Source organism: Rhinolophus sinicus, linkage group LG10 (genome assembly GCF_036562045.2).
Source record: "Rhinolophus sinicus isolate RSC01 linkage group LG10, ASM3656204v1, whole genome shotgun sequence".
Classification (NCBI taxonomy): Eukaryota; Metazoa; Chordata; class Mammalia; order Chiroptera; family Rhinolophidae; genus Rhinolophus; species Rhinolophus sinicus.
In genome coordinates this window covers 35,137,687-35,161,533 of record NC_133759.1, presented here as the reverse complement: position 1 = coordinate 35,161,533, position 23,847 = coordinate 35,137,687, and the positions used below count along the sequence as shown (strand labels likewise).

Genomic DNA, 23,847 nt, shown 5'->3' with positions numbered 1-23,847 from the left:
AACACAGAATCAAGGAAGATTCTGGTTTGAGTAAAGGAATGGGGAATAAGGTATGAAAGTGACGTGAAGTGAGCTATTTTTCCATTTCCTGTACTGTATATTTTTTGTGACTTGGTCTGGTGAGTTTAACCCATCTCAATTTTAATAGATTAGTTAAAATCTCATCTTAACGTCAGTATATGAAATTGTAAGTTTATTTTACTAAAATCTTTGCTTTCCTCCTTTTCCCCTTCTTAGGACATTTGCTACAAGATCCTATTGCACCCACCAACTCCACCTGCCAACACTATGTCTGCAAAACTTGTAAAGGCAAGAAAATGATGATGAAACCTTCATGTAGCTGGTGCAAAGACTATGAGCAGTTTGAGGAAAACAAGCAGTTAAGCATTCTAGTGAACTGCTACAAAAAACTATGTGAATATATAACACAGACTACATTGGCACGGGATATAATAGAAGCAGTCGACTGTTCTTCTGATATTTTGGCTTTGTTTAATGATGGATCATTGTTTTGTGAGGAGACAGAAAAACCCTCAGACTCATCCTTTACTTTGTGTTTGACACATTCCCCTTTACCTTCGACCTCAGAACCCACAACTGATCCTCAAGCTAGTTTATCTCCAATATCTGAAAGCACCCTCAGCATTGCTATTGGCAGTTCTGTTATCAATGGTTTGCCTACTTATAATGGGCTATCAATAGATAGATTTGGTCTAAATATTCCTTCACCTGAACATTCAAATACGATTGATGTATGTAACACTGTTGACATAAAAACGGAAGATCTGTCTGACAGCTTGCCACCTGTCTGTGACACGGTAGCCACTGACTTATGCTCCACAGGCATTGATATCTGCAGTTTCAGTGAAGATATAAAACCTGGTGACTCTCTGTTACTGAGTGTTGAGGAAGTACTCCGCAGCTTAGAAACTGTTTCAAATACTGAGGTTTGTTGTCCTAATTTGCAGCCCAACTTGGAAGCCACTGTATCCAATGGACCTTTTCTGCAGCTTTCTTCCCAGTCTCTTAGCCATAATGTTTTTATGTCTACCAGTCCTGCACTTCATGGGTTATCATGTACTGCAGCAACTCCGAAGGTAGCAAAATTGAATAGAAAACGATCCAGATCAGAAAGCGACAGTGAGAAAGTTCAGCCACTTCCAATTTCTACCATTATTCGAGGCCCAACATTGGGGGCATCTGCTCCTGTGACAGTGAAACGGGAGAGCAAAATTTCTCTTCAACCTATAGCATCTGTTCCCAATGGAGGCACAACACCCAAAATCAGCAAAACGGTACTTTTATCGACTAAAAGCATGAAAAAGAGTCATGAACATGGATCCAAGAAATCTCACTCTAAAACCAAGCCAGGTATTCTTAAAAAAGACAAAACAGTAAAGGAAAAGATTCCTAGTCATCATTTTATGCCAGGAAGTCCTACTAAGACTGTGTACAAAAAACCCCAGGAAAAGAAAGGGTGTAAATGTGGGCGTGCTACTCAAAATCCAAGTGTTCTTACATGCCGTGGCCAACGCTGCCCTTGCTACTCTAACCGCAAAGCCTGCTTAGATTGTATATGTCGTGGCTGCCAAAACTCCTATATGGCCAATGGGGAGAAGAAGTTGGAGGCATTTGCTGTGCCAGAAAAGGCCTTGGAGCAGACGAGGCTCACTTTGGGCATTAATGTGACTAGCATTGCTGTGCGCAATGCTAGTACCAGCACCAGTGTAATTAATGTCACAGGGTCCCCAGTAACGACGTTTTTAGCTGCCAGTACACATGATGATAAAAGTTTGGATGATGCTATAGACATGAGATTCGACTGTTAAATCAGTGGGTCTTTAAGCCTACCTCTGGTAGGGAAATAGCTACAGTTTAAGGCAGCTATGGTTTTGTTGGTTTAACTTGCCGGAGCTCCTGCATATAGATCACTTGTATCAAGTGTTTTCATTGCTAAGTTATATGTGTTAGTGTCGGGGAAATAGTTTGCAGATAATGGAGGAGTAACCCTACAACTACATGTCCTTAGTTCTTACAGAACCTCATAGTTTGAGAACAAATGCTGATGCAACTGATTTATACAAAATGAACTTTGGCAAGGAAAATAACATTAACCTCATTGTTTATGGTCATGCTTTGTGCATAATCAAAGTTTATGATTAAATGTAAGGAAGTGGTATCTAGTCAGTCCATGAAGATTGTGCTAAGTTTTTGTGGAAAAGTAGCCATTAGTTTGATCAGGAGACTCAGTGCTGCCTTCAGATGCCATTGATGTTTCTCCTGTTGAAAAGCTGATGTGTCCAAGCTCATCCTTTGTGCTGACATAATACCATTTCTGATCATGAAAATTGGCTACTGGTGTATGTAGCAGTTCTTAAATCAGCAGTATTATGAAAGAAAATTTGCCCCTCATTAGAATGTTGAAATCTGTCCTTTAAAAGTGAACAAACTGAAATTCTGTCAGACTTCAGGTGTTTAGCTGTTTGTGCTACAAAACTCCTTGGAGTTGAGCCCCTTTTTTAGTTGTCTGACTCATTTCTAGGGAAAAACATTCTTAATCCTTCAGTATAAGCAATGTTCTAATTAGATGAATGAAGTGGAGAAGAGTTTTGTTCTGAAGGTAATTGAATTTAGACTATAATATGTGACAGAATTTTTAAAATTATAAAAGTTTCATTTAGAAATTGGGATGTATTTAAAATAATTTTGGAATAATGCCCCAGAACGTATCTAGATTTGTGCATTATACTTACTGCTATTGGCCACTTTTTCACTTTTTGTTTCCTCTAATAGTTTGCCACAGACTTTATTTTAAATACGCTTTTTTTAGGGTGCTGTTATGAAGGCTTCTTTATAGAGGCCTAATAAAAATACCTTTTTATGAAGCCTGTGCATTTAGGTAGGTTTGAAGCTAGGATTTTCTTTAGAATGCTCTTTTGCATGTAAAGCACAAACTATGTTTCAGTTTAAATGCACTTCTTCCCTTTAATTTTTATGGGGAAGATGAGTCACAAACATTCTGTTGAAGGGAAATCTAGTCAGTTGCTTGAAAGAGCACAGCCCAAATAAAATAAGGACTGACTAGGTTGTAAAGAAATGACTTTATGATTTAAAAGAAGAGTTGCTGCTTTGACAGTGCTTATTTAAAGAAAAATACTGCTGGAAAATTTCCAACATCTACTTACGTTCACCATCTCTCGTGAGATCTGACATACATTGAAGTTATGTTTTGATTTGGCACACAGCATGTTCAATGATGGTTACTCACCTAGAATAAGACATGGAGAAGAAACTTTTGGACACAGACCAGATGACACCTCCTTCTGTTTTGTAGTGTATCCTGGTGTCATTTTCTGTGAATGTGGTCAGGTAGAGTTGTTTTTGTTGTTGTTGGGTTTTTTTTTGTTTTTTTGTTTTTTTTTTTGTCTCTTTTGGTGGGGTGGGGGTGGGCTAAAGCCATAGGAAGAAAAATGTGATGTATGTGTCCAGTATGTACTATTTTGTTTTGTTTTGCAAGAAGAGTTGAACTATTTTTGATAACAAGAGTAAATGGTGGAAAATGCTTCTTAGTTGTCTTGTCTTTATTTGCTTTCCAAGTTTTGGAGTTTTATTTAATTCCTCTAAGTGTTAGCAGTGTCTTATGAAACATGTATTTGCCTAAAGTTTGTAAGTTTTGTGTTGAACCCAGATGCCCTGCTATATAAACTTGTAAATCTGTTCTTGATTCACTAATGATTACTGCAGAATAACTAGAAATGAGATTGTATACATGGGTGACTAGGATATATTTTGCAAATCTCTCAAACTTTCCTAATATTATGATCTTAAAATTCATAGAGTACTTTATTGCTTCCCAAGTTTGATAATCTTAGTTTTGTGTTTTTTGATGCATGGGAGGTTGGCAATATAGACAAAGTGGAAATCATTAGTATGTGAGGGCCTTGATTGTTATGTAATATTGCCAATGATGAATTCAGGTTGTTTTTAGCACAAGTTTCTCTTTTTTATGCTGATATTCTCACTGCCACATTTTTGGAAACCTGTATTATACCTTAAATCTATCAATAAATGTTAGTTTTCTAATTCTATGTTGTAGAATACTCAAGAGTTTGGGATAGCATGCTCTGAATGGCCTATATTATATACATTTGGGGAAGAGTAATTAATTACAGTGCCTTGATTTTTACATTGTTTTTCTTTATACCAGGATTATTTATGAATGCTCACCAGTGGCTAACTAGGGATGATTAAGAAATTATTGCTGAAGTAACTGGATTTGCTTTATTAGGATTTGAAATCACCAAAACAATAACAGCATTTAATATGATATATCTTCACTTGTTTTTTGAGTCTGTTATTAACATAAATGATCTTTCACCATATGTTACAGAAGTTTTAGAGCTGATAGTTTATCTTTTTTGTTAGGTTCATTAACTGTACATTTCCATGCAGAGGTGTAATTTGGTTCTAGGATAAAGAATAGACTGTGTTCTTAGTTTTCTTAACACAACTCTGTGGTGACCTTGTGGAAGAAAAGTAAGTTTTACAATAGAAGAAAAATAAAATTTCCTTTCCCACATCATAGGTAACAAATGTAAAATGCTTTAGAAAATACTAAGCTCAAAGTATAGTATTAGAGTCTAATACTTGGGTGGTATTTTAACTTTTCTCCCTTTTTAAAAAATTATTTTAAGTACCCAAATAATTACGTATTCTTTTAAAAGAATATATATAAGGCTAAAGTTTCCTCTGTGAACCCCTTATTCTCAAACCTTGGTCTTCCTTCCTTTCCCCAGAGGAAATCACATTCTCAATATGAGGTGTTATCCTTACAGCTCTTTCTTGATAGTTTTCCCAGGGGTTCACGCTCATTTACAATGTTACTCTTTCAAGCATAGATATGAGTTGCAAGTGTGATTAAAACAAAGTGTGTAGTGATTATCTTATTAGTGAACGGGATTCATATTTGACAACTTGTCTTTATTTAGTTTTGGAAAAAGGAAAAAACAAAAACGAGTTAAATCATGCAGGCTTCTCTACCCAAACACACCTTAACATTTCCAAAAGTTGAGCAGATGACTTACCTCATTTAATCAGTTTAGAGTTTTATACACACTTTGAACAGTACACAATGACATAGATAAGATACAGGGAAAATACATAGAATTTCATTAGTTTGATTACCTTGGCAATTAATGTTATGCTATGAAACTCATTTTTAATTGACTAGCATTAAGATCATGATAAACCTCAAGTTTTATCAAGGAAGTAGATACTGTAACAACTTGAAATTTCTAGTTGGGCAGTAATGATTATATTCAGCACGATCTTACCAGAAAGTCAAATATATACTATCTTAGTTCCTCAGAATTCACATTTCTTGCATTCAACTCTTCTGCGAAACACATTCTTATGTCTGAAAATACGATACTCTGGGTAACCTAAATGAAAATAGCCTTATCTTAAATGGAATGATGTTGGTAGTTTACTTTTATAATTACAGACTTTTGAAACCACATATTGACCAAAGTGACTTTAGTAACGAGAAACAAGGTAAAAAAAGTCAAATAGTAAAGAAAAAAATAATAAAAAGTATACTGGAAAATTGAATTTTATTTTTACCTTTTGATGAGTCTTAGAAATACATTAGATCATTATGGATAATAAAACCTTTAAACCATATCTGGTTTCTAAAAAAAAGGTGTTCTTTTTTAGTATTTTTTTAATCTGAAATAAAAAAGTAATTGCTTTCCTTCCATGGTAAAGGTTGGATGGCATAGATGGTAAATTTCATGTATCACATAAATACTTTTAATCCCTAATAATTTACCAGTGTGTTTAGGTATTGCATGTAGTATTTCCTAAAAATTTAGTCACTTTTAAGCTTTTAGTGCTTTGTGAACTATTAATACTAAGTTTTAATAGTTATTTTCTCTAACAGTTAAATGGAAGATCAGTTCTGATCATGAAGGTAAAAGAACAGGAAACTGGGACGATATTGACAAGAAGGATTAGTAACTATTATTGTGCCAGTTGATAGTGCATTTCCTAAATTCTCCTTTTCTCACTTTTTGCCTACCGCAGTGCTAAGGTTTGATTATTTCATTATTTAGCCTTCATACCAGCATGGGGACCAAGGTGGGCTGCCAAGGGAAGCTATTCTGACATTCGGGACTTGTGGTTGAAACAAAAATTCCCTGGGAAAAGTTGATGAGTTTGACCGATGGGTATTAAAAAGTTTCTTGGGGGTTTATTTAAACTATCAGAAATTTCCATTCTTTTTGTAGTTTGTTTTTATCTTCAAGGATATTGCAGGATTTAGCTGTATTGTGACTTGCTGAAAAATGTAGAATTCTGTAATGAACACACCTACCACTATAATGAACATGAAATAGCTTTCTTTTATGGGTGGCATCACTGTTTTCCATTTTTGTGATAAACACTGAAGTGGATGGAATATTTGGAGTAGTCATTTCTTTTCAACATGAAGGAGTAATGTTTCGATTGAGGCCTTTACTATTGGCCTAGTCTAGTATTAAGTAATGAATATGTCTAGTAAGAATTTCCATGTATCGTTATTTAAATCTTCAAGTAGGCTTTCTGATAGGAAATGTAGATGGAGCATCAACTAGTTTGGAGACTATAACATCATTTGACAATTCTCTACAAATACTAGATGAGTTAAAAGGAAACTTTTTTTCAAGTATGAATCAAATTCTTCTGTACTTCATTAAAGAAGTTTTCTCTCTAGGTTTTACATAAGATCCACAGTCAGGGTGGGGAGGGAATTATTTAGAGCTTGCCAGCAAAGTTGGAAGGCCCAGTGGTTACCATACCTGAGGATGTAAAGTGACTAGCAGTTTGGCAGGTCATTGTGAAATAATACATTAAACCAAGTAAGTTCAAGATCTTTGAATCTAGTACACACAGGATTAAAAGAAGTCTCTGAGATGTTTTGGCAGTGCTTTTATTACCAGGGCTAATTCAGTTCTGGAGGTCCTTAATGATTTTTCAAGTTCCAGAATTTTTGACTCATTTTCTGCAAGTGAAGGTTTCTTCTGGGCTCCATAGGAACCCTGAGGGGCCTCACAGATGCTGGACAGAGAACTGTGCTTGACATTGTCCCCAAGAGATCCTTGGTACATTCAGGGGTGAAGAGTGTTGATTCACAGACTATGGAAGGTGATGTACATCATCATACTTGCTTTTGAGGAAAAGCTCTGTAAGAAGTTTGAAGCAAATTGGAGGACTCTCCCAAATTGAGTATGTATCCAGACCTATTGCTTAAAAACGTTTTAAAGTTCCTAGTGCAGATACACACCTGCAGAAATCAAAGCCTTTAAAAAGCAGTATGCAAACTAGAGCATCTCTTCACAAGAAAAAATTTAAAATACATATCTCCCTTCCATGTAGACATCAGCAGCTATTCTTCATCCACTGACTGAAGCTTTCCACATTTCTCTGCAAGGCTTGAGGTTACTATTTTATTGCCTTTGTTTCCAACTTCAGAGGGAGAGGCAGGTTCCTCTGTTTCATAATCTTCAAAAGAACTGAAATAAAAAGCAAAAGTGAGTTACTGATTTTTATAACAAAGTTTTAATGTTTGGATAGAAAATACGGCAAACTATAGAGACTGAAGACCAACCTGCAAAAGTACCTTCAGTTGCTAAAGGGCAGTTACAAACAACTGAGCCACCCTGGAGAGAATGCTCTGGAATAGAAAACACCTCCTCCCTGTTCCTTAAAGCCCAAGTTCATGTTAGAATATGTTGAAGATGGATTGTATCAAGGTTTCCCTAGGGGTCCTGGTAGGAATGAGAACATTATGAATGATGCTGGGTTAGGGAGGTGTGAGGTCCGTAAAGTATGAGTTGTACATGAATGCTTTCATTCAAGGGGCTTCCATGTGGCGGGGAACTTTTCTCAAATTGTTGTATAGTTTCCATGACCTCCTAAAAGTACATTTAGGTGTGCAAGTGTGTACACAGCAGACTAAAGCCCTTTCATAGGTTTCCTTCCACTCTTTGCAGAATTCCACAGCAGAGGGAATATGGTAGGTAGGTAGCCCCCGAGTTCCATATCCTCCAGGCTACCCAGGAGGGTGGCTTTAGGCAGGGAGAACAAAATATTTTATCATGGGAATGATGGCTGCTTGAAGCATTAAATATTCTGAGGCTACGTGAGCCCAGAAAAATACACATGACCAATTAGCAATGTCTGTTACATTGGTATCAGACTGGTATCACTGGCTTAGCCTTGTTACTCTTTGCAAGGACTTTTCACAACATCTGTGCAGAAATTTCTGGACATATGGTAGTCCCCTTATCAAAAAGGTACCAAGGTTGGCAAGCGAGGGAAAACATGCTGAGGCAGGTATACCTGTAATTGGCAGGCAACGAATAGAGGTTTAAAAAAAAGCTTGCCTGATGTTTTGAAAACTTCCCGAGGACCAGTTTTTGATCCTATCAAAAATTTACAAGTGGGTCATTTTGGAAAAATACTCCAGTCTGTACTTAATTTCTATTTCCACTCTTGCCTCATCTCCTTGAGGCCTCAATGTAATGCATATGCTGAATAAGGAGGCAGTAAGGCTGTTGCTTTAATGGGAGTGAACCAGGGTTGATGGCCTCCATTTCTGGGAACACAATTCCTAAAGAAAAGTTAATTCTAGCAATGCAGTGTCAGACATTATGACTCGTTATTTCATGGCAGAGTGGAAGACATTTTCTTCCCCTTGGTGCCCCTAACTTGCTGTCTGTGAGCTCTCAGTGTCTTTAAACACCTCACTGCAGATCTGGGAACAAGTTAAAAAGAGTTGTCTGAAACTGAGATTCAGTAAGTATTTGAGCTCCTGTTGCTAAGCATGGGCCAAATGCTAGGAATACAGTGGTGAAAAAAACTGAACCAGCCCCTTCCTCAAAGAACTTGTAGCCTAATGGAGGACATCTGGAATAGTGGTTGAGTGGTTTAGCTTTAGAGCATGGACTTTGGAGTCAGACTCCAAAGCCAGGTTCCAATCTCAGTTTGATCACTTAGTGTGACTTTGGGCATGTTACTTAACCCCTCGGCATCAGTTTCCTCAACTAATGAGATAACAGCAGTTCCTACCCCTCATAGGCGCTGAGTGAAGATTAGGTGAGAGGGTCCATAACTCAAACTCTTGGAAAATGTTAGGTATTCTTCTCATGGAGAAGTGCTAGGGCTTACTGGAGCAGGATGGTGACACAATCCTATCATGGGGGATAGGGTCACAGGTTTTTTGTGTCATTTGTGAATGAAAACTTTTACAAAAATACACATACTTTTTCCCACTGTAGCCTCATGCCAGAAATGTTATTTCTAGCAGTGGATTTGATCCAATCTAGTACATAAAGATATACCAGTGCACTGTGGGTTGCATTTCTTTTGTTGTTCAAGGCACCAAGAGCAGTACTATGCAGAGACTGGAGGCATCTTTGGGATTGTGGGAGTTCATGCAGAACCTTTTGTCAGTGTCGTAGAGACTCCTTTTATTCAACATAATTACTCAGCTTTAAACATCAGTGCTGCTGTTGACAAACCCTGTTCTAACTCCCCTTCAGTGTCAGTGCAGCTCAGCTTTCTGGACTAAGCTCTTCTCATTTTGTACTTCCTGGGCAATCAATCTTTCTCATGGCTTTACCGACCAGTTGTTCACCTGTGGCTTCTAAATGTACATGTCCAGCCTCAGCCTCTTTCTAAATCAGAGACCACCATGTATCCAACTGCCAACTATATGTCTCTTCTGGTATGACAGCATGTACAAACCTGAACTCATTCTTCCCGGAACCCCTGGTTCTCCCTATTGTAATGAATAGTACCCACTCAAAGCCAGAAACCTACTTATCCCAAGTTCCTCTTCTCACCCCTCTTCAAAATCCTGCTAGTTTCTTCTACCACGTTCAATACCACATGGACACAGTCCTGCCTTTTTCTCTCCAATACCACTGATTTAGTTCATGCACCATATTTTCTTGCTTGGATTACTGCAATAGTTTTCTAACAACTGGTCTTCTGGCCTTCACTCTTGTTGCATACCCTTTGCTACTGCCATACTACCGTGTTTCCCCGAAAATAAGACCTAACCGGACCATCAGCTCTACTGCGTCTTTTGGAGCAAAAATTAATATAAGAGCTGGTCTTATTTTTAATATAAGACCGGGTCTTATATAATATATAATATACTGGGTCTTATATTAGTTTTTACTCCAAAAGACGCGTTAGAGCTGATGGTCTGGGTATGTCTTATTTTTGGGGAAACGGCAGGCTATTTACTGTGTCAGAATGGTCTTGAGACCTAATGCCACTGTACATGGTTTCCAGTGGCCTGCAGTGCCCTTCCCCCTTCGGTTAACTTGTGCTCATTTTTTAATCTGAGATGTCATTTAAAAGGTTCCTGATTCCCAGTGCCTGAGCTACCACCATCTCTTATTTAAATGTCTATAATGGCTTCCTTATTTGTTTCCCTGCTTCTGCTGTATTTCTACCAATCTAGCAGAGTAATCATCAAAATAAGTGGGATTACATTACTTCAACTCTTTTTCAATAGCTTCCCCAGGGCCTGGATGATCTGGCCCGTTAATCTTTCCAGCCATATTTCCCTTGGTTGCTCACTATAGCCAAGCAACATTGGCCTTTTAAAATGTGTCCTGTCCTGAACACACTGCTTCCTGCCTCAGCCATTGAATGTTTTTGGCTCTGCCTAGGACATTTTTGCTCCCTGCTTTTTGCATAACTGTTTCCTTCTTAACCTCGAGATTCTCATCACCTCTTCAGGAAATTCTTCCCCCAGCACCCTAAGTTGCAAGCCTCTCTCTATTATTGGCTTACCTATTTGTTTCCCTCATAATTATACAAATAAATGTCTCTTCCCCACTGGACTGTAAAGTGTCTTATTTTGTAACTCACCAATTTCCCTGGGCTATAGTATATAGTGCCAGGCACTAGGGGCTCAAAATGAATTGCTGAATGAAAAATGATGTCCTAATGCTCTTGTGAAATGATGTGTCAAGTTGTTGGGGAAGGCTGGAGTCAGGTGAGGGTGCAGAAGTCATTTTTTAGTCACCAGGGTCAGAACTATAGGAGCCTTAATCTTTATCCTGCTCTCCAGGAATTTTTGAGGGAGAGTGTTAACTGATTTCCTCTAACTGACCTTTTCCAGGTTCATTTGTAGGTCACTAGGATTCCTCTAGGCTCAAATGAAGATAATTTTATGAGGTATTCTGTTAATTTAATTGGCCATTTTTGAATGAGTACAGGGGTTAAAGGATTAAAGCAGAACTCAGTTCACTAGAAATCCTAGGTATCAAACAGAACAAATTCTTTAACTTAGTATTAACAGAATTTGTTGGCATAAGGGAAAATAACAGTTCATATATTTTTGCTAGCAATATGATTTAGAAATCTGTTTCCCTGAGTTTTCCTTTTCAGATGAGCAATTTTCTGGGCAAAAGTATTAAGGCTGGTTATGCAGATTCCTAGGGTGGAAGTATAACACCTGGAATGAACAGAAATAATGACTGACACATACGGGGTCGGACAAAGGATTTGTACTACGTAGTTTTGGGGTATTGTCTGGGAGTTGTACTTCAATTCTAATTTTGGGATTCTGATTATTTACAGGGCAAAATGATAGAATATTTGATTCATGGCTTGTCTCAGGAAATCTAAGACATGGTGGCTATAAGCATACAATGAAATGTTAAGTTATCTAATTTGGAGTCTATCATGCCTTTTTTTTTTTTTTTTTTGATGGCTGAGGATCTCTTGCAGTTCCCCAGGGTCTTGAGCCATCAGTTGTTAATTTTTTATTTTGGATGTAGATTGTATGAACTTTTAGGTTAAATGTATTCTAATTATGAACTTGACGGGAAGGAAGGGTTTCACTGATTTTTATTACCAACCACAGTGCCTGGCATAGAGTAGGTACCAGTGAATATTAAATTAAAATTGGGCTTTGATTTTTGTTGAATGCAGAGAAAATGAAAACATACTAACTTCAGGTCCACATAAGGGCTGTTTTCTGAGTCTCAGAACTATAAAAAAAGTGACAGAACTTTCTAGTTGTAATATTATAACTCATGCTTTAGAATATTAATTCCTGCCATTCTTCCTCTTTCTCTTCCCGTGCCCTAATACACACACGTTGTATCTCCCCCACCTCTTCCCACCCCATCCTCCCTGCTCCTCTGCTATATTCTCCCACTTCACTGGGGACAGTCAGGCTCCACACAAGCCCTGCTCCAGACTTGACTCTCACTAGCTAGATTCCTGGAGGATTGCTCTGGTGGGTTTCTGGCTGGCCGCCTTTGCCTACAGTGCTTTATTTTCCTGTGCCAATGGAAGTAAATGCAGAACTTTTATAAAGAGTAATTCACAAAAACTTATATTTAATATAAAGGAAAAAGCCACTTTTCAAAATATTCAGTAAGTAGAAAACAGTTCTTCTACACTAAATGTCCAATAATAGGGAAATGGATGAGTTACTGCTTAAGAGAACACTCTGAAGCACTGAAAGTCATGTTTATGAAAACACTAGTAATAGTGTCAAAAAGAAGTATACGAAAGTGTAAATAATGATTATCTCTGGATGACTGAACCAAGGGTAATTTTAATCTCTATATTTTTCCAGTTTTTTTCTGCAGCAAACATATTTCTCTACTAATCAGATAAAGACTCGGAATAAAAAGAATTGCATTTAATCTAGGTTAATCAAAGGTAAAACTGTTGGTGAAATACCAGAATATCCTGTAAGAAAGTATTTTCAAGATAATGTAAAAGACTCAACTGAAAATCTGAAGTAATCAAGTATTTGTCAAATTAGCAAAAAAGCTGGTTCTGATTATTGCAGATCTGTTTCTTAAGATAGTAACATGGAGGACCTTTTATCCTGCTTTCCATGATTTTTGTGGAGCTTTTAGTCTATTACAACAACCATAAGAATGTTAATTATAAGTAAGTTTGGTGTCATAACCTGTTATCTTCATATAGGTGATATGTTTAGTTGAATAAGTTTATGTAACTGGTACCCTGTCCTTCTGTTTCCCATGTGACCACTGACCTACTTTATACAAAAGCTGCGTATGCTGCGATCCTGTGTTAGAGGTGACCATCACAGTGTTTGCAGCCTCATACCTATGGAGCTCTGTGGCCTTCTTTCACCTCACTGAAATGTGGCGCTGTTACTGTTACTGAAGGCATAACCTTGAATCAGAAGTACAGGCACGTGACACAAAGGCTACCTATGACTGTTGTTAGATGGTACAGCAGATGGAGAATGTCATGTTGCTTTTGGAGGGTCAAGTCATCGGGACTCCTGCAGTTATCCTTGGAGTAGGGGTGGATTCTAGATTACTGCTGACTTTGGTGCCACTCAGTAAGCATCTGCTGAGGATCTCCTACATCCTAACAGTCTGCCAGGTGCTGGGATTACAAAATGAATAAAACAAGGTTCTTCGCCTTGGAGGAGCCCATGTTCTGATGGAAAGACAAATACTGTGTTTCCCCGAAAATAAGACCTAGCCGGACCATCAGCTCTAATGCGTCTTTTGGAGCAAAAATTAATATAAGACCTGGTATTATATATATCATATCATATAGCATGTCATATGTTATACTGGGTCTTACAGTAAAATAAGACCGGGTCTTATATTAATTTTTGCTCCAAAAGACGCATTAGAGCTGATGGTCCAGCTAGATCTTATTTTCGGGGAAACAGGGTAGCTCCATTTTTTCCCAGCACTTACATGCTAAACACTACTAGACATATTATATACATTTATCTCTATGTCTCAGTACAGTTCTGCTGTTCATGCAACAGATATTTACTATGCCAACTCTGCCATGTTCTGTGCCCTGGGAATGAGGGGAATAAGGTAGGCAGTGGAACCCTAATGCTATAGCTGACTAAATTCTAGTTGAGAGGTTATGTAGTGTGGCCAAGAATAGAAGTTGTAACAGCCATTGTTTACTGATTCCATAAAGGCGTAATATAAACATACTATTTAATCCTTAAAACAGTTCGGGGTGGCAGGTGGGATCCTCACCGTAGTATAAGGGATGCTGAAGCTTGGGTGCCTGGGATTGTACAGCTAGTGACTGAGAGCAAGGATTTGAATTTGTTAGGTTTGTCTAACTCCAAATTCTGTGTTTGTAACCATGGTGTTATATTACATCTCTTTCCATACACGGGATAGTAATAGTAGTAATAGCTACTATTTATCAGGTATCTACTATATGCCAGGTGTTTATATATATTATCTTAGAGTCTCACAACCTCCTTGGAAGGTTGTTGCTGCTGTCTCCTGAAACTGAGCCTCAGGAGTCAGATAACCTGCCCAGCTGGTGAGTGGTGGGTAGAAGCAGATCTGTCTGGCTCCTAAGCCTCTGCTCTTTCCATGCTGCCACCATTCTTCTTCTCTCGCTAACATTTGAGTCTGGTAATTTTGTGTTTGACAGTCAGACTCACCCTGATTTACTTGTAATTCATCTTAAGTTGAAGCCATAAGTGGTGTAGCCTTGGGATTCTGGGTCTGGCTTTGCTTTTGAACCATGTCAGTCAGCTATTAACAACTATAAACAGGCCTTTCTTTTCCTTTGTTGACATTCTAGTGCTCATTCTACAGGCTGTGGCTATTGTATAAGGCTTCTCTCCCCTCGGGACCTCATCACCCACATGTAGGCCTTATCTTATCTCCCACAACATGAGAAGAGAGGTGTCCAGCAGAAGCCTCTCATATACACTGGTAGAATTTCACTACAGCTGGTCTCTACATTTCCTCTTGTGACCCCTCACCTGAACTTCTGTCTGCATCCCTTTGCTGCCCCTCTCTCCCCTCTTTGCACACTGGTTCCTGCTCTGAGCACTACAACTAGAAACACTTTTGCTTGTGCCAATTATTTATTCTCTTAAGCTGCCATTAGTCTCTCTTCTTTTTAGACTAATAAGCTTCCAAGTGTTTAGGCCTGCTATCTCTATCCCTCCTTTAAAGCAGGATGGATAAAGTAGAATATATATGTAGCATAAAATCCATTTTTGTAAAACAAATTATCTATTTGCATAGAAATGTCTAGAAGGATATACTAAATGATAAGACTGAGTGGTGGATATTTGTTTATATTACCTATGTAAACAAATAACGAATAACTTTTTTCCTGTTTATTAAAGTAATATATGTTCATTAGATCAACCTTATAAATTATAGAACAATATTAAAAACCAAATTATATGCAATCCCACAGCCCAGAGTTAACCACTGTTAATATTATGGAGCCTTTTAGCTTGTGTATACATATAAACACACTTTTAATATTGAGATTACATCACAAATGATTTTGTAAACCTGTTTTCTCCATGTTTTTGCGTAAGCATAAAATCTAAATATCTGCATAATATGACATAGATACCATGACTTATTTAACCATTCTGTTGTACATTTGTGTTGCTTTGTGTTTTTTTATTTTAGAATTACCTGTGACCAATGCCAATTGTTTGAACAATTCTAGCCAAATTTCTGATTACAGTGGATCCCCAGAATTAGAATTGGTAGTCAAAGGGTATAAAATTCAGGCTGTTGTTACATCCTATTGTCAAATTACTTTCCAGGGAATTTAGGCCAATTTGCTTCTCCCAGCAATGTGTGAAAGTGCTTGCCTTACTGCACAGTGAGCCTAGAGTGAAGTGTTTACTGCAGTGTGCTTCCTCTGCGAGAACAGTTACGACCGCTTTATTTTAATTGCATCTGTCTGTTTCCTGCTAAGGCAGGGATCCTGTCTGTGTTCACCAATATCCAATAATGCTTAGTATACATTATGAATGCAAATATTTATTGAATTAATATTTCCTTTAAAAAATTATCTTTTAAAAAATTGCTGCCAATTTAATAAGCTAAACATTTTTGGCTCTCATGTTTTAAAAAAGTTTTAGTTAAGTTTAATTTACGTACCATAGAGTTCACTGATTTTAAGTGTTCAATGGGTGTGTTTTAATAAATTTTTTAAATTGTGCAACCATCATCACAATCCAATTTTAGAACACTTTCATCTCCATCTGCTCTTCTCCCTTGTTCCTGTTTGCACTCACTTTCCACTCAATCCTGGAACTTGGCAACCACGTATCTACTTTCTGGCTCTTTTTGCCTTTTCTAGAAATTTCATATAAATGGAATCATATGATATGTAGTCTTTTGTATCCCATAAAGTGATATTTTTAAGAGATTTATCCATGTTGTTGCATATATTAATAGTCTTTTCCTTTTATTTATTGAGGTATAATTGACATACAATAAATTGCTCATATTTAAAGTATACAATTAATAAGTTTTGACTTTCATATGCACTTGTAAAAGCATCGACCATCAAGATCATGAAAATATCCAACCCCCAGCAGTTTCCTCATGTCCCTTTATAATCATTGTCCCCTCTTCCCAGATAACCACTGATTTACTTTTGTCATTACTGTTAACCCTTGAACATGAGTTAAACATGAGTTTTAACTGCATAGGTCCACTTATAAGTGGATTTTTTTCCAACAAACATGCAGTCAGTCCTCCATGTCTCCAGGTTTCACGCCTGCAGATTCCACGAACCACGGATATGGAGGGCTGATTGCACCAATTCTTTCATATTGTTTCCGATTTTCTGTTTTCATGGATTTTTACTCTGATCTTTGTTATTTCCTTCTTTCTATTCATTTGGGATCTGGTTTGCTCTTTTTCCCAGCTTCTTAAGGTGGAAGCTTATATTATTGATGTTAGGGCCTTCCTGTGCCATGACTATCCCTCTTAGCACTACTTTAAATGCACCACATACATTTTAATATTTTCATTCATTTTGAGCTAATTTTAAATTTCCCTGTGGCTTCTTCGACCTACATGTCTTTAGGAGTATGATACTTAATTCCCAAATATTTGGGGGTTCCCAGATTTCTGTTACTGATTTCTAATTTATTTCTATTATGGTCCAACATACTTTATATCACTGTAATCCATTTGAGTTTATTGAATCTGGTTTTATTCACCTAACATGGTCTATCCCAGAGAAGTTCCATGCATACATGAAAAACATCTATATTTGCCTGTTATTTTGTAGTTGTGTTCTGTATATACTGATTAGATCAAATACTTCGTGTTGTTCAAGTCTTCTGTATCCTTACTGATTGTCCCAACTATCATTGTTGAAATGTCTGGCAATTTTTATTTCATGTATTTTGGGGTTTTGTTAGGTATATACAGTTAAAATAGTTATATCTATTACATTTTAACTGTTGGTGAAATAGGAATATCCATGTTTATTTCCTGGGTGAAATTTTTTTTTTTTTTTTACCATTTAGAATTGGTCCTATTCATGTTCTTACTATTGATTTTGAAGAAACTGATTTATAAAAAAAACTATTGTTCAGCTGATGCAACCCAGTTTGCCTGCCTTTTGACTGTGATACAAAATTTGTTACTTTTTAAATATTCTCAAATTTATAAATAATTTTCTTATAACTTTCTCCCACTACTTCTATGCTTTTAAAGTCTACTTGCATGCACCCATTAGTTTAATATGCACTTTTTTCACCCCACCAGACAGCCAACATTTTACTGACTAGTTGGTTTTGACACATTTAAGACACATCTTTATGATATACTACATTGCTATGCATAAATTTTCTGTTTAGGCATATATACTATACTAGGTTAAATTGCTATGGCTTTTTTTTTTTTTTTTTTTTTAAAGATTTTATTGGGGAAGGCGAACAGTGTGTACTTCCAGGACTTTTTTTTTTTCCCCAAGTCAAGTTGTTGTCCTTTCGATCTTAGTTGTGGAGGGTGCCGTTCAGCTTCAAGTTGTTGTCCTTTCAGTCTTAGTTGCGGAGGGCGCAGCTCAGCTCCAGGTCCAGTTGCCGTTTTCTAGTTGCAGGGGGCGCAGCCCACTATCCCTTATGGGAGTCGAACCAGCAACCTTGTGGTTGAGAGCCCGCGCTCCAACCAACTGAGCCATCCAGGAGGCAGCTCAACTCAAGGTGCCATGTTCAATCTTAGTTGCAGGGGGCACTGCCCACCGTCCCTTGCGGGACTCGAGGAATTGAACTGGCAACCTTGTTGAGAGCCCACTGGCCCATGTGGGAATCAAACCGGCAGCCTTCGGAGTTAGGAGCATGGAGCTCTAAACGCCTGAGCCACAGGGCCGGCCCCCTGCTATGGCTTTTTAATAGTACACTTCCCTGTGCCCCACCATTCCTTTGTTTCCTTTCAAAACTCACTACTATTCTTGTGTATTTATTGTTTCATGTAAGTTTTACAATTAGCTTATCAAGTTCCACAACATATTTTAGGGGGATTATATCAAATTAATAAATTAATTTTAACATGGCTAATGATCTTTATATCTTTCGATGAAATTTTATATATTCTTCATATATATTTTTCAAGTCACTTTTTTTTTTTAAATATTAAAAATGGGATTTTTTTCCCTATTATACTTTTAACTGGTTATTTCTGGGGTATGGGATTAATACTCTTTAACTGTTAAGGACAAGCTCTCCTCACGTTTGCTTAGTTTTAAGATTTTTTTCCCAAACCAGAAAATATATTAAATTTTATATGCTTTCAAAGAATCAGTTTATATTTTATGTTTTTCTTCTCCTTTAATCTGTTAAGGACAGATTTTGTAAAGCTGAACCACTGTTGCAATCTTGGGGTAAAGCCCACTTATTTTTTTTATATATTGGTAGATTTGACAAATTAATCTTCTGTGGTTCAGTTTTCCTATCTGTAAAATGGGAACAGCATCTACAAAATAGGGTTTTTGTGAGCACCCAATGAATTAAAATATTTAGAATAGTGCTTTGGCACATAGTATGCTTTGATTCTGTGTGTATGTGTGTGTGTGTGTGTGTGTGTGTGTGTGTGTGTGTGTGTATAAATAGAGTTTTGCTTAAATAAAATTGCCTCAACTTCTTCCTTATATGTACTTTATTTGGGTCTATTTTGCCATCCTTTTTCATAAAGCATCTATGAAAGATAGCCTAATTCATTTATTTCAATATACAGGTTACAAATTTCCCCTTATTCATATCCTGTAGATTTTAATAAATATAATGCTTTCATTGCCTGGTTCTAAAAAGATTGTAGTTTGTATTTTGAGTTCTTCATTAGCTTAACAGTTATTTTGAAAAATATTTAACATTTTAAAACATTTTAACTTTCCAGATATGTGCATTTTATTGTTTGTTGTTGCTGCTGTTAATTTCAGGTTAAATTTTAAATAACAATTGTAGCCTGTATACTAGTAATTTAAAAAATTGTTAGAATTTCCTTCATGTTTTAATACATAGGCACTTTTGTGGTGGCTTCATGTATACTTTTTGGATACCAAGTATATATTTGAATACCTCTGACAGCTTACTAGTTCTGTATTTGTTTATTTTTATTTTTTGCTTATACTAGTTCTCTATATTATTTTTAACCCATTTGATTTGCTGACTACAGCTTTGTCAATTTCCCCTGTATTTTTATCAGATTTGTTTTGTATATTGCATAAAGTTCATAACTTATTATCATGGACAACTGTTGAAATATTGATAGGCATAGCAATATACATATATATTTTTTTAAATTGAGGAATGTTGGGGGACTGTGTTTTTCTAGGATGTCAAGTTGTTTTTCAATCCAGTTGTGGGGAGCTCAGCTCAGCTCCAAGTCAAGTCGTTTTCAATCTAGTTGTGTACATATATATTTTTTTAAATTAAGGAATGTTGGGGGACTGTGTTTTTCTAGGATGTCAAGTTGTTTTTCAATCCAGTTGTGGGGAGCTCAGCTCAGCTCCAAGTCAAGCTGTTTTCAATCTAGTTGTGGAGGGCGCAGCTCACTGGCCCAAGTGGGAATCGAACCAATGACGTTGGTGTTATGAGCACCGCATTCTAACCACTGAGCAATCTGGCCGTCCCTTGATATGTAGGTCTTTTTTAAAGTTTTGAATTCTATTTGTCTCGTTAACATTGTCTCGTTAACATTGCCATCCGTACCTGATTTCCTCTGGTTACTTAATTCATTTGACTGTTACTTCTATGTTAGGTACAAACCTAAATAGTAGTATACAGTCGGATGTTTTAAATCCAATCTGAGTTTTGTAATTGATACTATATCTGGATGTATTCTGGCTATTTATTTTGTACTGTCTTTATCTTTTTGTCTATTCTTTACTATAGTGCACATCTGTTTTTCCTTTATTGGTAAAGCATTCCCTTTTTTTCTGGCCATATTCTCTAATTTTCCCAATTTTCCTTGGGAAAACATATGGTTTGGATGGACTTGACTCCTGTCCAAGATTATTTCTAGGCCTAACTCCTTCAGGAGTTGGTTCGGGGATTGGACCCAAACCAAGCCAATTCCAGCCAAAGGGATACAAATTCTGAGCTTTTGTTGGAACTTGTGGGAAAGGAATTTTCTTTTATTTGAACTTGAAGTTATTAGGTGATTTTCTTGTCAGCATTTATGAAATATTTGAAAAGTGAAAGAAGGAAAGAAAAGCATTATCTAAGATATGAAAGAGATAAAGTCTGAGTCTCTAAAGTCAGTAATATTCCTGGGTTTTTCAGTTCTATAAGCCAGTAATTTCCATTTTGCTAATTATTTATTATTAATTTTTGCTTATGCCAAATTATGCCAATAATTTGGTCTCTAGTCACCAAAAGAAAGCTGATTAACAGTTACCTTTAGTAGACTGAGTTTTTTTTTTTTACTCATTTCCCCCCCAGTATTAATAATCAATTGTCTTTTTCTAAAAACGATTAGAAAGTTTTCCATTTTATTTTTATTCTTTCAGTGATTGACTTTAAATTTTTAAGACATACTTTAACTCTAGTCATTGTTAGATACATATAAATTTACCAGCATCTGTAGTCTCCATTCTAGTAACGATTCATAGCATATATATTACCCTGAGTTGCCACTTCCTACTTCTGTTACTCATCTTACTCAAAGTTATGTATACTTTTGTCTTTTTCTTTCCAGTTGAAGAGCTCCTTTCAACGTTTCTTGTAAAGCAGGTCTTGAGATGGTAGGTAGATTCTCTCAGCTTTCGTTTGTCTGGGGAAGTCTTTATTTCTTCTTCATATCTAAAGGAGTACTGCTGGATATGTTATCCTTGACTGATAGTTCCTTTCAATATTTTAAATATTTCTTTCCACTCTCTCCTGGATTGTAATGTCTCTACTGAAAAATCTGATGATAATCTAATAGGATTTCCTTTGGCTGCCTTGAAAATTCTTTCCTTGTTATTAATTTTTGACAGTGTGAATAAAATGTGTCTTGGTGAAGGTCTTTTAGTGTTGATATAAGTAGGTGTTCTGTTAGTTTCCTCTGTTATAAAGTCCAGTTATTTCCATAGTCTTGGGATATTCTCTTCAATTATTTCTTTGAGTAGGCTCTCTTTTCCCTTCTCCCCTCTTTTCTCCTTTTGGTATACCCATTATCTGTATGTTGCTCTTTCTAATGGAGTCGGATAGTTCTCGTATACTTCTATTTTTTAAAACGCTTCCTCCTGGATCTTTTCTAAGTTTCTGTCTTCAAGCTTGATAATTCTCTCTTCCATATGGTCTGCTCAGTTGCCAGTGCTTTCTAACACATTCCTCATCTCGTTTTTTGTTCCTAAGCTCCAGAATTTCTGTTTGGTTCTTTTTTATAGTTTCAATCTCTTTCGTAAAGTACTTGTTTTGTTCATTATTTTTATCCCCGAGGTCACTGAACTGCCTTTCTGAGTTCTCTTGTATCTCACTAAGCTTCTTTACAACTGCAGTCTTAAACTCTGTCATTTAAGTGACAGTCTTCCATAAGTTTGAGTTTGGTTTCTGGAGACTTTTCATTTTCTTTCTGTGTTCCCATGTTATCTGGGTTGTTCATAGTATTTAATGGATTGTTTCTCTGACTGCGCGTTTGAGGTAGTGAGCTCTAAACAATTCAGCAAGTTGAAAGGGTACTTTCCCCCCCCAGTATATATGGTGTTATAGAGCAAGTTTTTGTTTTCTCTTTGCTTCAGTTAAGGAAAAGGCCACGTACCCCCTGGGATGGTGGGTGTCCCGTGACTGGTTCGCCTGGGTTATAGGCATTGTGGTGGGAAAATGTAGCAGGTGGTAAAGAACCGGTTTTGTGAGCTTTTAGTGCTACTTCCTTTTTACTAGTGGTCGCTGGCCTCACTGTTTTTGGAGGTATCGCCACTGCTTTACTGGGCTTTGTTGGGAAGGATGGGACAAAGGAGGTAAGTTCATGATTTCTCAGCTCCAACACCCCGTCAGCAGTGGCTGTTAACACCAATGTAGTGTTTAAGGCTTCCCAGCCACCTCTGCCATGATGGGGAAGGGGGAAGAGAGATGTCTTTTCTCAGAGGAACACTGCTTCTGCCTGTTATACTCTAGGCCCTAGTGTGAGGGCTGCAGCTTGACTTCTCCATTGCTACTGTGCTCTTTGGAGACGTGGTGGGTGCCGAATTGCATCTGCGGGTGGCATCTGTGGTCACCATCTCTGTCTTTCTCCTCTTCCTGCTTCCCCTACTCGTTTGGATATACCCACCTTCAGATGTACCAATGTGTGGATCTTTTAAGCATCTGTGTGCATTGAGCAAGGGCTCCTTTGTTGAGTTATAGTTGTCTGACTTGTAAATTTAAGGGAACCAAGAAAGGAATCTTCTTGTTCTGCTTTGATGCTGAGGACACACTATTATTTCTTTTCCACCATGGCTGCTCCATTTCCAGGCTCTTTATTTTGGTTTGTCTCTTGGTTTTATGATTATGTCCTTTCAAAAAAAGAGTTCTTGAGTGCTGTATTCCCTCCAATTCTTACATATTTGAAAATATCCATTTATGTTTTCACGCTTGAATGTCACTTTGGGTTAGTATAAAGTTTTTGAGTATAGAATTTCTTTGAGAAAGTTGTAAATAGTGTTTTATGGTGTGCTAGTATTAATTTTTACTGACTATCTGAGTACCTGAGGTGTCTGAGGCAAGACTGATTTTCACCCCTTGTTTGGTGACTTGCATTTTAAAAAAATGGAATTCCGCCGCCCCCCAAATAAACTTTTATTTTTCTTTGAATTCTGGTAAATTCACCACACATATCTGGGGTCAATCTTTATCAGTATTTCCTGGATGTGGTGTGACTTCTGAGCTTTCCTATTAAGGTCTTCTTTTATTTAAAAGGTTTTCTATTACCTTTGAATTTCTCTTTCTATTCCATACGTTCTATCTAATACATATAAGTTAGATCCCTTTTGTTTTCTTTATGTATACCTAATTTTCTTCCTGAAATTTACTTCTGTTCTTTTCTTTTCTTTTCTTTTCAATCTAGTTGTGGAGGGCGCAGCTCAGCTCCAGGTCAAGTCGTTGTTTTCAATCTAGTTGTGGAGGGCGCAGCTCACTGGTCCACGTGGGAATCGAACCGGCAACCTTGGTGCTATGAGCACTGCGCTCCAACCACTGAGCAAACTGGCTGCCCACCGGCGGCTCAGCTCCAAGCTCAAGCCCATAATGTTTCTCACTGATCCATGTGGGAATCGAACCAGCGACCTTGGTGTCATGAGCACTGTGCTCTAACAACTGACCCAACCGGCTGCCCACTTTTGTTCTTTCCTATTCCATTTTACTTGATCTGTGAAAGCTTTCTTCCATGTCCCTGTTTTTATTTTGTGATGTCAAGAAATATATATTGACAAAATGATTTTTTTTTAATTTTTTTTTTTTAAGGAGGGTGCAGTTCACAGTGGCCCATGCAGGGATCAAACCGGCAACCTTGGTGTTATCAGCACCACACTCTAACCAACTGAGCTAACCGGCTACCCCAACACAAATGA

General features: G+C 37.2%; 2 protein-coding genes across 7 annotated transcripts in view; one reads left to right on the top strand and one right to left on the bottom strand.

Annotated features, from left to right (window-relative positions):
• Positions 1 to 4,088, top strand: part of MSL2 (MSL complex subunit 2) — a 28,481-nt gene extending 24,393 nt beyond the window's left edge. The window contains exon 2 of the mRNA XM_019748009.2: positions 238 to 4,088. Coding sequence (XP_019603568.1) covers positions 238 to 1,829 — 1,592 coding nt within the window. The 3' untranslated portion in view covers positions 1,830 to 4,088. The remainder of the gene's footprint in view (positions 1 to 237) is intronic.
• An 877-nt stretch (positions 4,089 to 4,965) lies between these two features.
• Positions 4,966 to 23,847, bottom strand: part of PPP2R3A (protein phosphatase 2 regulatory subunit B''alpha) — a 142,018-nt gene continuing 123,136 nt past the window's right edge. For all 6 annotated transcript variants that reach the window (XM_074312883.1, XM_074312882.1, XM_074312885.1 and 3 more), the window contains one exon: positions 4,966 to 7,550. In XM_074312883.1, the coding sequence (XP_074168984.1) occupies positions 7,424 to 7,550 (127 nt within the window). In that variant the 3' untranslated portion in view covers positions 4,966 to 7,423. The remainder of the gene's footprint in view (positions 7,551 to 23,847) is intronic.